The sequence below is a fragment of the Quercus lobata genome, chromosome 6 (genome assembly GCF_001633185.2).
Source record: "Quercus lobata isolate SW786 chromosome 6, ValleyOak3.0 Primary Assembly, whole genome shotgun sequence".
Classification (NCBI taxonomy): Eukaryota; Viridiplantae; Streptophyta; class Magnoliopsida; order Fagales; family Fagaceae; genus Quercus; species Quercus lobata.
In genome coordinates, this window is record NC_044909.1 from 11,026,517 (window position 1) to 11,041,365 (window position 14,849).

Here is a 14,849-nt window from a genome sequence, read left to right on the forward strand (position 1 = left end):
ATCTAATAGCTTGGAAATCATGATTTATGTATTATATTTATTATGAGCTGCAAAGCAGACCTCTCTACCCAAATGTCAAAATGTTTAAATTGTTCAAAACTTGAAAATTAAAATTTTCGTTTGGATTTCCCAAGAGAAACAAATGCACTCACAAATATTTTTATTTTTATTTTTTTGAGGAAAAAATGCACTCACAATTTGTAAGCAAAACGATGATTCATTCTCATTATGTATATTTATTGAAAAAATTACAAATTATTCGCTTCCTAATTTTTCTACTTGAGAACTTCATAAGGTAGCATATAATGACCACCACAAACTTCTTAATTAGCAAGCCAAAGAACAAATTTTGACTAGACACAAATAGAAAAAGAAAAGGCCGCAACCTGATGAACTGCCAATGGGACACACCAGCATAATAAACACAAGGTTTAGTTGTAGAGATCAGGGTGTGCCACGAGGTAGGTCTCAATACCCTTGAAGATCATAGTGGCCCTTTCTTTACCACCCTGGAAGTGCTCCTCCGTGAGCTGAAAGTCACCCTTTGTCTGGTACTTGCTGGTCCTCTTCACGATGGATCCTCCATCAGGGCTTGCCACAATCTTGGTCTCAGTAGAAATATTCTCTATATTGTCAGACAAACCATCACCTTCAATCACACTAAAACAACATGTATAGTGTTCAGGGTCCATCACATCAATCCTGTGTTTTCCATATTTATATTTGCTGCCTGCAAAATATAGACAAGATTTATTACTTCTTAAATATCATATGCCAAGAAACCAAAAAAAAAAAAATCTAATATCTTGTTTTTAGTTTTGGAATTGTTTACATCTTGTGGTTACATATAGTAATTTTCTTTGTATATTTCACTCAAATTTACTTTTAAAGACCATCTTACATCTCAGATATTAATATTGAAGGCTTGAAGCTGACCTTCGCCAAAGGTAATCTTCCTGATGGTTCCAGGTCCTCCATTTCCTTCAATTCTTTCAACGGACTTAACGGCCTGTGGTACAACCTTTGGGATGAGGTTGTCACCATCAAGGATAAAGGCCTTGAAAAGCCTAGCTGGGGGGATAGCTGAGGTTCCCTGAGATTCATGAGTGAAGACACCCATGATGACTTAAAAGAGTTTTGAAAGTGAACAAAGAAAAATGTGAACAATAAGGAGCGTTTTGATGAGCTTTGAAGATGTCAGTACTAAAGGAGTAGAGGGCAGCTTTTATAGAGTGAGGAGGAGGCTCAAGGTTACCTGGCATGAAAGTTTCAATAATACTTTATAGTCAAAACCATGTGAAATTCTAGTATTTATTTCACACGAGTCTATTATTAACATTATTTATCTTTATTACGTATCAACCACAACAGATTGTGAAAAAATTGGGAAAATTTTCGCATTTCTAAATTTATTTTAGGTATAGTCTGGAGAAAAACTAGTTGTACCATATGTCTTGTGATAATCCTGTTGGAGTTATCAATGGAGCACTTGGAATACGAAAGCATAGGTGGTCTTACGATTGAAGACAGGATTCATTGACCATGTCATCAAACTAAATAGGTAAATCTATTCTCCAAAAAAAAAAAAAAAAAAAAGGAAAAAAAAAGGAAGAGAAAGCTAAATAGGTAAATATGGGTGTTTGCTCATATATTAGTAAAAGACCAAGAACTGTTTCAAATCAAAATTATCTATTCTTTACGCACACGGCACACCATGTGAAAAGTATGGATGTTCTAAAAAAATGTAGATATATTTGATGTACAAATTTTATACTAGCATTCAATTTGGTGGAGTCATAAATTTAGCAATATGACTCTACAAAAAGTTATTTTATTTATTTTACCTTCTCACTTTACAATACATCCAATATCAATAGATCTAAATTTTTAGCTATTTGATTAAAATAATATAAAAAAAATTCATTAAAAAGCTGTTTGAACAAAACCAAAAGAGATTTTTTTTAAAAAAAAAAAAAAATTAAAAAGCAATGTGAATACAACAATTTAATAATTTTTTATTATTATTATTTTTTTACATATCAACTATAATGCATAGCTAAAAGTAGCTATACGCTGTAGTTGTGGAGCCAAAAAATATGGCTTTGACTCCACCAATATGGTCGCATTTTGATATTTGGTGAAGCTAAAAATAGTAATATACTCCCTTCGTCCCACTTTGTTTGTCCTGTTTGAAAAGTCAAATTTTTTAAGGGAACATCATTTATTGTCTTGTCTACCTTTTAAAAATGTATAAATTTCCAAAACTACCCTTAAATAAATTTATTAAAAAAATTAAATTATTAATAAAATATGGGTATAATAGAAATATTAGTAAATTAATGATTTTTATTTTTAGAAACAGAATAATATTTTAGGATATTTCAAAATAAAATAGAAGATAAATAAAGTAGAACGGAGGAAGTAACTTTTTAGTACCACAAATACGAATCGACATTCTGTGAAGGTAATAATATTTCTTTCACGGGATCCTAGTTTGCCAAGCAATGACAACTCATTTAGAAGCAAGTATTTTACTGGTAATAAAATACAAATTTGACACATCACATTTGTCAAATCTGTATTTTATTGAAATCAGGTTGAAAATGACCAACAATATGCGTCACAAAAACCCATAAGAATATTTTTATAATATTTTTTTCATAATTCATTTAAAGTAATGTTATGTTTCATAATTTTTTTTTTTCCACAATATATGAAGGTAATCAATTGTAATTGTAATATTATTAAAGAAGAGTTGTGATTGTAATAATATTGTCTAAGAGATGTTGCTAATACTATTTTTATTATATCCCAATCATATTAAGCTACTTTACAATTCTGAAAATATTTTATATCTTAAAAGTTTAAACTTCCTCATTCATTTGTAATGCATATCTCCATCATTCTTGAAACATCACACTGTCATACTTGTCAATCTATACGTCATTGAAATCGACATAAATGTATAATAACAAAGGCCGATTAACTCATATATATATATATATATATATATATATATATAGAGGCACACACTAGCCTCATCTACACAAGCAAAAAAAGTTTATTTTTTATTTTTTATTTTTTGGGTTTACACATTTTACTCATGGCAGTTTTATTTTATTTTTTGTTTGAAGAAGAAGTTATATTACTATATGATTACTAATGTGAGAGAGAAACGTGGAGGTGAGAAAAAAACAGTTTAGTGATAAAAAAGAAATGGTACGTTTGTGGGGGAAAAAAAAGCAGTTTTTTTTTTTTTTTTCAAAAAGAAAAAGTTATATTAGTACTTGACAACTAACATAGGAGAGAAATGTGGAGGTTGAGAATTTTTTTTATTTTTTAATTTAGCTAAAAGTTAGGAGTTTTTAGATTACTAATCTTATAATATATATATATATATATATATACACACACACACTACTATTTAAGGGATTTCTCCTATTTGGGATCCTCATGAAGTTGGGTGTGTTACAAAGTTTAATTATTATCATTCATTTACAAAATTGGAGGGAATTTTGGGGTACTATTTTGTCAGGTATAATTTATGGTATTGTCCTCTCTTTTTTTGGTTAAGTGATAAGACCATGGGCTTATGATATTCAACATTAACAGTAAGTTTTGAACCTTAAATTTGTGAAAGGTGAATATGATGATACACATGATTTCACAACCAAAAAAATCATGTCAATTTGGAACTCTTTTGATGTAAACAAGTGTAGTTTCTTCCTTTGCGATAGCAAGTGTCCTAGAATCACATCACTGGTAGGAACGTTTCATTCTCTACTCTAAAAAAGTGAATATCGGATGTAATGGATGGTTGAGTGCATTTTGCATTAGATTTTAAGGAGTAGTGGAGTAAGTGATCAGTTACATTGCTTTTGCCTTTACAGTTTACAGGAATTTTCTTCTCTTTGGAATAGGGATGAAACCTAGCCAAATTTCTAGAAGCCGGGCTCATATTCTAAGCAATTTCATATTTTGAACTTTAATACAAGTTGATCTTAAGTCCTGGAAAATATTATAACAAAATGCTGCTCCTCATAATCTGTTAGTAACTTATTAGTACCACCATGACTTGACCTTGCAAATATTTGAGTACTAATTTTAGTGATCAATAGTGTTGAAATCATGATTTACGGATATTTCTTGGGCCAACAAGTTTCATTGCTAATAGCTTGGAAATCATTATTTATGTATTATTATTTCGTGCTGCAATGCACTCTGCACCTAATTAAATGTCAAAGATGTTTAAATTGTTCAAACTTGGAAATTAAATTTTTTGTTTGGATTTCCTAAGAGAAATAAATGCACTCACAATTTGTAAGCAATACAATGATTCATTCTCATTATATATATTTATTGAAAAAATCACACATTATTCACTTCCAAAATTTTCAACTTGAACTTCACAAGGTAGCAGATAATGACAACCACAAACTTCTTTATTAGCAAACCAAAGAACAAATTTTGACTCGACAAAAATAGAAAAAGAAAAAGCCGCAACCTGAACTGCCAATGGGACACACCAATATAAACACAAGGTTTACTTGTAGAGATCAGGGTGTGCCACGAGGTAGGCCTCAACAGCCTTGAAAAGTCCAGTGGCCTTTTCTATAGCAGCCTGGATATGTTCCTCCTTGAGCTGAAAGTCACCCTTTGGCTGGTACTTGGTGGTGCTCTTCATGATGGATCCTCCATCAGGGCTTGCCACACACTTGATCTCAGTAGAAAGACTTTCCATGTCAGTCAAAGCATCACCTTCAATCACACTAAAGGTATATGTACAGTTTTCAGGGTCAAGCGCATCAATCCTGTGCTTTGCATATTTGAATTTGCTGGCTGCAAAATATAGACAAGATTTGTTACTTCTTTACTACCATCTGCCAAGAAACCCCAAAATAATAATAATAATAATAATCTAATATCTTGTTTGTAGTTTTGGACTTGTTTACATCTTGTGGTCACATATAGTAATTTTCTTTGTATATTTCACTCAAATGTACTTCTAAATACCATCAAATTACATCTTAGATATTAATATTGAAGCTGACCTTCGCCAAAGGTAATCTTCTTGATGGTTCCAGGTCCTCCATTTCCTTCAATTATTTCAGTGGACTTAATGGCCTGTGGTAGAACCTTTTGGATGAGGTTGTCAGAATCAAGGATAAAGGCCTTGAAAAGCCTAGCTGGGGGAATAACTGAGGTTTCCTGAGATTCATGAGTGAAGACACCCATGATGACTTAAAAGAATTTTGTAGTGATTAAAGGAAAAATGTGAACTATAAGGAGCGTTTTGATGAGCTTTGAGGATGAGAGAGATGTGAGTACTGAAGGAGTAGAGGGTAGCTTTTATAGAGTGATAAGGAGGCTCAAGGTTACCTGGGATGAAAGTTTCAACATATCAATCACAATGGATCACGTCAACAGTTATAAAAACAATTGTGAAATTTTCCGCATTTCTAGATTTATTTTAGGTATAGTTTGGAGGAAAACTAGTTGTACCATAACTCTTGTGATAATCCTGGAGGAGTTATTAGTGGAGCACCTGGAATACGAAAGCATAGGCGGTCTTACGATTGAAGACAAGATTCATTGACCATTTCATAAACCTAAATTGGAAAATCTGGATTTTTGCTTATATATTAGTGAAGGACCAAGATTGTTTCAAATCAAAATTATTTATTCTTTACGCACACCATGTGAAAAATATGGATGTATAAGGAGTGTGGATTGTGAAGGTAATAATTTTTCTTCACAAGTTCTTTTTTCTTTTTCTTTTTTTATAAATTTTTTTAAGGAGAAATCTATTCTTTACAGGATCCTAGTTTGCCAAAGCAAAGACAACTCATTTAGAAGCAAGTATTTTATTGGCAATAAAATACAAATTTGACACATCACGTTTGTCAAGTTTCTATTTGATCATTCTCAACCAAAAAAAAGAAAAAGTTTGTATTTGATTGAAATCAAGTTGAATAAAATGACCAACAATATGGGTCACGAAAACCCATAGGAATATTTTTATAATATTTTTTTTAATAATTCAATTAAAGTAATACTAATTTTCATAATATTTTTTTTTCCACAATTTATCAAGGTATTAAATTGTGATCCTAATGTTATTAAAAAAGAGTTTTGATTTTAAAAATATTGCCTAATAATATAGTTGTGGCTAATACTTTTTAGACTAATGCTACATATACAAACTATTTTACAACATTTTTACAATCTGCTGATGTGACAAATTCTTACTAGTTCTAATATGGGCCAATCATTAACATCACATTTTTACTTACAATAAATATTTAGAAAATGCTAAAACAATATCCACAGTTTGTAAAAATGTTGTAAAATAGTTTATGTTTGTAGTATTATTTTACTTTTTATTATACACCAACCATATTAAGTGACTTTACTATTGTAAAAATATTTTATATCACACTGTCATAGTTGCCAAATCTATGCGTCATTGAAATCGATGAATGGATACATAGGATATGAATTATGGGGTAAAAATACCCCCTTATAAATAACATATATTGACTTATAAAAGAAAAAACATATATTGAAATAAGAATTCATTTTATTTTATCTTTTGCTAAGAAGCAAAAACTAAACATTTGATGTTAAATATCATAGGATGGTTCATTTCAACATCTTAATCTTAATTGGTAGCTCCAGACTCAAAGTGTCTATGTTAAGTATAATAATAAAAAGGTAAAAATGTAAAATTGACCATTTAATTTTTAGTTTTTGTTATTTCACGAAAACCCATAGGAATATTTTTATAATATTTTTTTTAATAATTCAATTAAAGTAATACTAATTTTCATAATATTTTTTTTTCCACAATTTATCAAGGTATTAAATTGTGATCCTAATGTTATTAAAAAAGAGTTTTGATTTTAAAAATATTGCCTAATAATATAGTTGTGGCTAATACTTTTTAGACTAATGCTACATATACAAACTATTTTACAACATTTTTACAATCTGCTGATGTGACAAATTCTTACTAGTTCTAATATGGGCCAATCATTAACATCACATTTTTACTTACAATAAATATTTAGAAAATGCTAAAACAATATCCACAGTTTGTAAAAATGTTGTAAAATAGTTTATGTTTGTAGTATTATTTTACTTTTTATTATACACCAACCATATTAAGTGACTTTACTATTGTAAAAATATTTTATATCACACTGTCATAGTTGCCAAATCTATGCGTCATTGAAATCGATGAATGGATACATAGGATATGAATTATGGGGTAAAAATACCCCCTTATAAATAACATATATTGACTTATAAAAGAAAAAACATATATTGAAATAAGAATTCATTTTATTTTATCTTTTGCTAAGAAGCAAAAACTAAACATTTGATGTTAAATATCATAGGATGGTTCATTTCAACATCTTAATCTTAATTGGTAGCTCCAGACTCAAAGTGTCTATGTTAAGTATAATAATAAAAAGGTAAAAATGTAAAATTGACCATTTAATTTTTAGTTTTTGTTATTTCAGTCCTCTAATTTTCAGTTTTGTCATTTCAGTTCTCTAAATTTTAATTTTTGTCAATGTAGTATTCTGTTAGGTCTAAGTTATTGCTACCGTTAAGTTTGGCCCTTTTTTTTTTAACATAATTTTTGTAATTAAAAGAAAATAAAAAAAGCTGAAAAAAAAAAAAAAAAAAAAAAAAAAAAAAAAAAAAACAAAAACAAAAACATGGAAGGTCCCCTTTCAGTCTTCATCCTCAGCCAGATAAATGTTCATTTTTCTCAAGATCATCAAATCCGATAGTCATCCTCAGCGGAAGGCTCCACGTCAGCGTTCTGGAGCCTTCCGCTCTCAATCACGCTCGTCGGACTCTTAATCAGATCTGGCACTGCCGCCATGTCATCCTAGGGGATCTGATCGTGATCGCTTCCTTCGTTCATTCCTCCTCCAACTCCTTCGATTCTCAACCTTCGAAACGCGGCATCGAGAGTAGAAAACAACATGGCAGTGGTGAAGTCGTTGGAGGTGGCGGAGGAGCGGAGCAAAGCGTGGATGAGGAGGCTGAGTTGCTTGTTGAGCTCGCGGTTGACGACGTGGAAGTGGCTGTTCTCTTGGCGGAGAGCCTCCACTTCTCCGGTTGCCTCGCGAAGGCAAGTGAGGTACAGCAAATTCCTGTTCACGATCTCCTATTGCTCCTGTAGGGTCTGAGAGTGGTATAGGCGGTTGGAGTCGGAGTTGGAGTTGGAGTTGGAGTTGGAGACTGAGTTTGAATTCACCGAGTCGGAGGAGTAGGTCGAAGGAGAGTAGAGAGAGTTGTAAACGACATTGTTTAGGTGGAATAGTTGCCACTTGAACGGCGAGGCGGACATGGTGTTCGCAGTGACGTTGCTCGACGACGAGTCGGTTTGCATTTTTTTTTTTTTTTTTTTTTTTTTTTTTTCAGTTCTTGAACTACTACTTTTCCTGTTGATAAGAATCACAGAGAAAATGATTTCCGTTTCATTATTTACAGCTTTTGTTATACAAAATTGAAAAAAAATAACAGAATAATAAGATTTCTTTGAAATCGAAACTTCAGATATAGATCAAAGTGACGAAAACGATGAGGAAATAGAGATTAAACTTGAATCTTATAGAAAAAACCTTACTTGATAGAAGCAACGAAGAAGAACAGAGACTTTCTCTTCTGGTTTTAGAGAGAGAAAGCTCCATGTTTGGTGGTTGTCTGCTTTAAAGCATAATGCATATATGATGGTGGATTTGAGAGAGAGAGATCGAGAATTTTCCGTTTTCCGGTTTTGATTTTACGGGAAGCGGAACAACGTTGTTCCCCTTACATTTTTTTTTTTTTTTTAACAGTTTTTTTCTTTTCATTTTCTTTTAATTACGAAAATTATTTAAAAAATAATAATAATAATAATAAAAAAGGCCAAACTTAACGGGAGAAGTAATTGATACCTAACAGAATACTACATTGACAAAACTTGAAACTTAGAGAATTGAAATGACAAAACTCAAAGTTAGAGAACTAAAATGACAAAGGCTAAAAGTTAGAGGGTCAGTTTTATATTTTTACCTAATAAAAACATAAATTAAAAAATATATATATATATCAATTAATAGAGATGATGATATAAATCAACAAACTGTATTATGATTGGTAGTAGTTACTCTGAAAGTTATCATAGTCATTACCGTAAGGTCCATTTATTTTGGTATTGTCAAACAGGCCTAATTATGTGTCTTTAATTGAATTTTAATATATCTTAAAGTTGTAATTGAATATCAAGATTATGACACAAAGTCTGCTCAAGAAAAGTTTAAGAAAAGTGAATGTTCAGCATATGCCTCGATACCTCCTCAATACTTCTCAATACATCGAGCCCTCTAGGCCACTTTCGGTCTGATCAATAGCAAGTTTGATACATCTTGATAGTACTCTTGATAACTCTCGATATATCAAGTTTCGCGTTTCAACGAAAATCAACAATGCGTAAAAACCCATAACTTGTCCGTTTCAAGCCCGATTCGAGATCCGTTTGAACTAGTGTTTAAAGGACATTATAACCCATCTATTAGAAGGATTTTTAGAGAGAGAAAAACTCCATTTGTGTGGCTAGGGTTTTTGTAAAAAAATTCTCTCAATTTCATCATACCAGTGAGTTTCAAGTAATTATGAAATTCTATTGATGAAAAACCTAAAGTCATAGCAAGTAGCAACCACACCGACTATCAAGAATTTCTTGGTGTCAGTCTGAGGTTTTGATTATAATTTTGGGTGTGTCATCTATGAAGGCATTCATATGTTGAAGAGTTCAAAAGTTCTAATGCGATAAAAGGTTTTTACTGTAACTTTATCTAATAGAATTGTAGAGTCTAGGGAATGTTTTGCACTAGATCTTAAACTTCTCATTATTATAGTGGATTGTTTTTTGTGAAGGTTTCCCTCTCAGTTTTTTTAACCATGAAACTAATATGTTTCACTAGTTTTCCTAAGTTATCATATCTTGTTTGTTTGTTTTTTTTTTTTAAATCCCTTAAAACACAACTAGATTAACCTAGGTATTTAGCTAAGTGATTATTTAATCAAATTATCAGATCTAGGTTAACACAAAATTATCATATCAATGTAAAGTGCAGAAAATAAAGAATACAAAGATATGATGACCCAGGAAACCAAACCGGTAAAAATATGGGGAGGATTTAACCTAACTATCCTCAAGGTAAACTTGAATCTACTATAAAAGAATTAAAGTTTACACAATAGCGACTTAGACAACTAACATCCTATTGCTATCTCGAGTAGGAAACTTACTACCACGACCACGTGACAACTTTGAGTTCACGGACTACTTCTTTCTTGGATTCCCAGCAAGTACAAGCACACCAGGTTATGTATCTTTAAGCTTCTTGAATGCAGCAACTGAATGATCACTAAGTTCTTGACATAATCTTGAATCTTGGAAACCCTAAGTATGTGTGAAGGTAAACACCTCTAAATCTCAAAAAAGATTTACACACACAGCATAAGGAGCAACATAAAAAATATGGCTAGGGTTTCCCTTTTATACCTAGGGCAAAATATAAAACCCTACACGTCATATGGGCTTAAGGCTGAGTTGGAAATTCTGCAGAAAAAACAATCTGTACGACTTTCGATCGATTGAGTCTAATTCTCGATTGATCAAGCCAGACAGAATTGCACACTCAATCTGCAGTAACTCGATTCCAACTTTACATAAAAGGCCTATACTTTGAGCTAGTCTAAAACAAGACTAAACCTATTTTGATCATGGTTTGGCAACATACAAAATGAAGTTTTAATACATTAGTTCCTAATTACTTAGAACTTAACATTGTTTTATTTACTATTCCGTTATGCATGATATTGATGTTTGTTTGTTTAACTTAGGATTGTTCATAATATATCTAATTAATAACTTTGGCCTCAAAACTATTTAATTCTATCAACTAGTGTCTAAATTTCCCTACAATTACTATCTTGCTAATGGCTTTAACTATGAAAAGAGGCCAGGGCAATCTACTTGGTTATCTTACTGAAAATTTTGGATCAATGCACCTAGACAGGTTATGTGATAAAACCTATCCACATACATTGAATCTATCTTTCGATTTTAATACATTAGATAACTTTATTGGGACCTCTCCAATGGTTGACTAACATGTCAATACCCCTAGATATGTTGAGTGTATTACAAAGTTTAATTATTATCATTCATTTACAAAACTGAAGGGATTTTTTTGGATACTGCTGTCAAGTATAATTTATGGTATTTAGTCTCTGCTTTTTTGGTTAAGTGATAAGACAATGGCTTAAGATCAACATTAACAGTGTGTTTTGAACCTCAAATTTGCGAAAGGTGAATATGATACACATAATTTGACAACTAAAACATTCATGTCAATTTGGAACTCTCTTGTACAAACACGAGTAGTTTCTGTTTCTCCCTCTGCGGTAACAAGTGTCCTAGAATCACATCACTGATAGTAACATTTCATGCCCTACTCGTAAAAGTGAATATCAGATGTAATGGAAGGATGGAGTAAGTGATCAGTTGCATTGCTTTTGTCTTCACTCTACAGAGGCTTTTCCTCTCTTTTGGATAGGAATCAGACCTGGCCAAATTTCTAGAAGCCAGCCTCATCTTCTAAGCAATTTCTTATTTTAACTTTAATACAAGTTGATATAAAGTCCTGCTTTGCAATGAAATTTTTAATCAATCAACCGACAACGAATTGACATCTACTTTATTTATTTATTTATTTTTAAACAAACATCTACTTTATTTTAAAGATATGGTAAATGGTGTACTCTTAACAAAATGCTACTCCTCCTAATAAAAAATGTTTCTCTCCAAACTACCATTCAAATTCCTCAATATAAAAGTGTATTTTTATATTGAGTGTGAATTTTAAAAATCTAACTGTTGGATTATATGTTCTTATAATATCATTCACGCTCACAAAATTCCAAGAAAATCAAAGATCAATTGCTATGTCACCATTTAAATATTTAAATTTCAAGTTTTTATAATCTAAAATTGTGTATAAAAAATAATTTTTTTGATTGAATAGTAAATAATATCCAATTTGAATAAAATTTGATCTACATGTTAATAACATAAGAAGCATGCAATTCAACGGTTAGATTTTAAAAATTCACATCTAATAAAAAAATATAAGTTTGGAGAGAAATCTTGTTCCCCATCTATCAGTAAATTCAGTACCACCTTGACTTGACCTTGCAAGTTTTTGAGTACTTAGTTTAGTGATCAATAGTGTGGATATCATGATTTACGGATACTTCTTGGGCCAACTAGTTTCATAGCTAATACTAGCTTGGAAATCATGATTTATGTATTATTATTAAGTGCTGCAAAGCAGAGCTCTGCACCTAAATGTCAAAGATGTTTAAATTGTTCAAACCTTGGTATTTATTATCTTTATTTGAACTTCCCCAGAGAAATGAATGCACTCACGATTTGTAATCAATACCATGATTCATTCTCATTATATATATATATATATATATATATATATATGCATTGAAACTATTACACAACTCTCACTTTCCAATTTTTCAACTTGAATTTCACAAGGTAGCTGATAATCACAACCACAAACTTCTTTATTAGCAAGCCAAATTAGCAAATCTTGACTAGACTCCAAAAAAAAAAAAAAAAAAAAAAAAAAGCGACAGCCTGAATTGCCACAAAAATAAACACAAGGTTTAGTTGTAGAGATCAGGGTGTGCCAAGAGGTAGCCCTCAACAGCCTTGAAAAGTCCAGAGGCCTTTTCTTTACCAGCCTTGACTTGCTCCTCCTTGATCTCATGGTCACCCTTTGTGTGGTACTTGCTGGTGCTCTTCAAGATGGATCCTCCATCAGGGCTTGCCACAATCTTGGTCTGATAGGAAATTTTTTCTAGTATGTCAGACAAAGCATCACCTTCAATCACACTGTACGCAAATGTAAAGTGTTCATGGTTAACTTCATCAACCCTGTGCTTTACATATTTGAATTGGCTGCCTGCAAATATGGACAAGATTTGTTACTTCTTTACTATCATATGCCAAAAATGCCCCTCAAAAAAAAAAAAAAAAAATCTAATATGATGTTTGTAGATTTGGACTTTTATATATCTTGTGGTCACATATGGTAATTTGCTATGTAAATTTCACTCAAAAGTACTTTTAAATACCATCAAATAACATCTTAGATATTAATATTGAAGCTTACCTTCACCGAAGGTAATCTTCTTGATGGTTCCAGGTCCTCCATTTCCTTCAATTATTTCAGTGGATTTAATGGCCTGTGGTGCAACTTTTGGGATGAGGTTGTCGGCATCTAGGACAAAGGCCTTGAAAAGCCTAGCCGGGGGGATAACAGAGGTGTTCTCAGATTCATAAGTGAAGACACCCATGATGACTTTAAAAGAGTTTTGTAGTGATCAAAGAAAAAAATTAACTATTGAGGAGTGTTTTGATGAGCTTTGAAGATGTGAGAGATGTGAGTACTAGAGGATTAGAGGGTAGCTTTTATAGAGTGAGGAGTAGGCTCAAGGTCACCTGGTATGAAAGTGTCCATAGTAGATCAAAGAATTTCCGGTAGTTCCGATTTATTTATTTTAGATGTTCCCACTATGAAAATTGAATAATAATTTCCAATGAATGAAATTTGTAATAATTTATAGTCGAAGAAAGCAACTTTAGAAATTGTTTTAATTAAAATAACCCAATTGATTCCAAATGTTGTTGCTAACCACAACTATTTGCTGAATATTAAAGTACAAGCTGCTATCAAAACCAAACCATGTGAAATTTTAGTACTTGGATTGTTATAATACAAAGTACTTTCTGCGCTTAGTGGCTAAAGTGAGGTCATTTGATACAAGTGTTTTATTAACCCTGCATTTTTAGGATTTTCATGTGTTTGGAAGGTAAAAACTAAAAACTCATTCTTTCTTTTTCCCCTTTTTTTGGTTTATAAAAATTATTGGCGTATATAGAAATTGACAATTGAATAATACCCATTTTCATTCTCAACCAAAAAAAAAAAAAAAAAATGAATACACATTTTGTCGTTTTGCAATATTCTAATATTTAAGACTTTTTTTTTTTTTTTTTAGAATGTAATATTTAAGACTTTCTTCTGAAATAAAAAAAGAAAAAACAAATATCCAAGACTTATGGTTGCGGAGGCTGTAGCGGGCAGTTATGGTTATGATTGTTGTTTATTGTAGTAGATATATTATTTTATTATATTATTTATATTATTTTATTATGTTGAAAGCTAAAATAAAACCACTGATATTAAATGTTTTGAAAAATAAAAAAATAAAATAAATAAAGTAATTTTTGATAGTATCAAATAACTAAAATTATGGTCCACTAATGTGAATGCCAATAGAAGACCGACTTTCCTTTATCTTCCATTCGAAGGGAAAAAAAAAATTAAAAAATAAAATAAAATGAAGAAGACCGACTTTCATTCAACAAAGGCTGGCGCTCGCCAGCATATTTCATGGCCCACGTAGCCTTTTGTTTTCAGTAATATTAGAAAATATTTTTATTCTAATATTTTAATTTTTCACATCAAATGGTTATGTCCAGTTACAAAATATATAAATATAAATATATATATATATATATATATATATATTTCTATTCATCCAGTGGTTTATTTATTTTATTATTATCTTCTATGCTTTCATAAATCGAGAACAAAATTAAACGAAAAGGATTTTTTTATTTTTTTATTTTTTTGGCGGAACGAATAAATGAAAAGGTTAAATTGCAAGTTCAGGGTAAAAATTTGGATTTTTCGGAT

General features: G+C 31.1%; 3 protein-coding genes and 1 pseudogene across 3 annotated transcripts; all 4 read right to left on the reverse strand.

Annotated features, from left to right (window-relative positions):
* Positions 1-220: 220 nt before the first annotated feature.
* On the reverse strand, positions 221-1,180 carry LOC115950703 (major allergen Pru av 1-like). The gene is made up of 2 exons (XM_031067930.1): positions 937-1,180; positions 221-730 (listed from the first exon to the last, which is right to left on the reverse strand). The coding sequence occupies exons 1-2, from the start codon at positions 1,118-1,120 to the stop codon at positions 432-434; spliced, it is 483 nt and encodes a 160-aa protein (XP_030923790.1). The 5' UTR covers positions 1,121-1,180; the 3' UTR covers positions 221-431.
* A 3,241-nt stretch (positions 1,181-4,421) lies between these two features.
* LOC115949603 (major allergen Pru ar 1-like) lies at positions 4,422-5,334 on the reverse strand. Its single transcript, XM_031066883.1, has 2 exons — positions 5,052-5,334; positions 4,422-4,839 (listed from the first exon to the last, which is right to left on the reverse strand). Exons 1-2 carry the CDS (start codon positions 5,233-5,235, stop codon positions 4,544-4,546), a joined length of 480 nt encoding a protein of 159 aa, XP_030922743.1. The 5' UTR covers positions 5,236-5,334; the 3' UTR covers positions 4,422-4,543.
* A 2,426-nt stretch (positions 5,335-7,760) lies between these two features.
* On the reverse strand, positions 7,761-8,503 carry LOC115951021 (annotated as a pseudogene).
* A 4,069-nt stretch (positions 8,504-12,572) lies between these two features.
* Positions 12,573-13,591, reverse strand: LOC115993939 (major allergen Pru ar 1-like). The gene is made up of 2 exons (XM_031117942.1): positions 13,260-13,591; positions 12,573-13,049 (listed from the first exon to the last, which is right to left on the reverse strand). The coding sequence occupies exons 1-2, from the start codon at positions 13,441-13,443 to the stop codon at positions 12,751-12,753; spliced, it is 483 nt and encodes a 160-aa protein (XP_030973802.1). The 5' UTR covers positions 13,444-13,591; the 3' UTR covers positions 12,573-12,750.
* Positions 13,592-14,849: the final 1,258 nt, after the last annotated feature.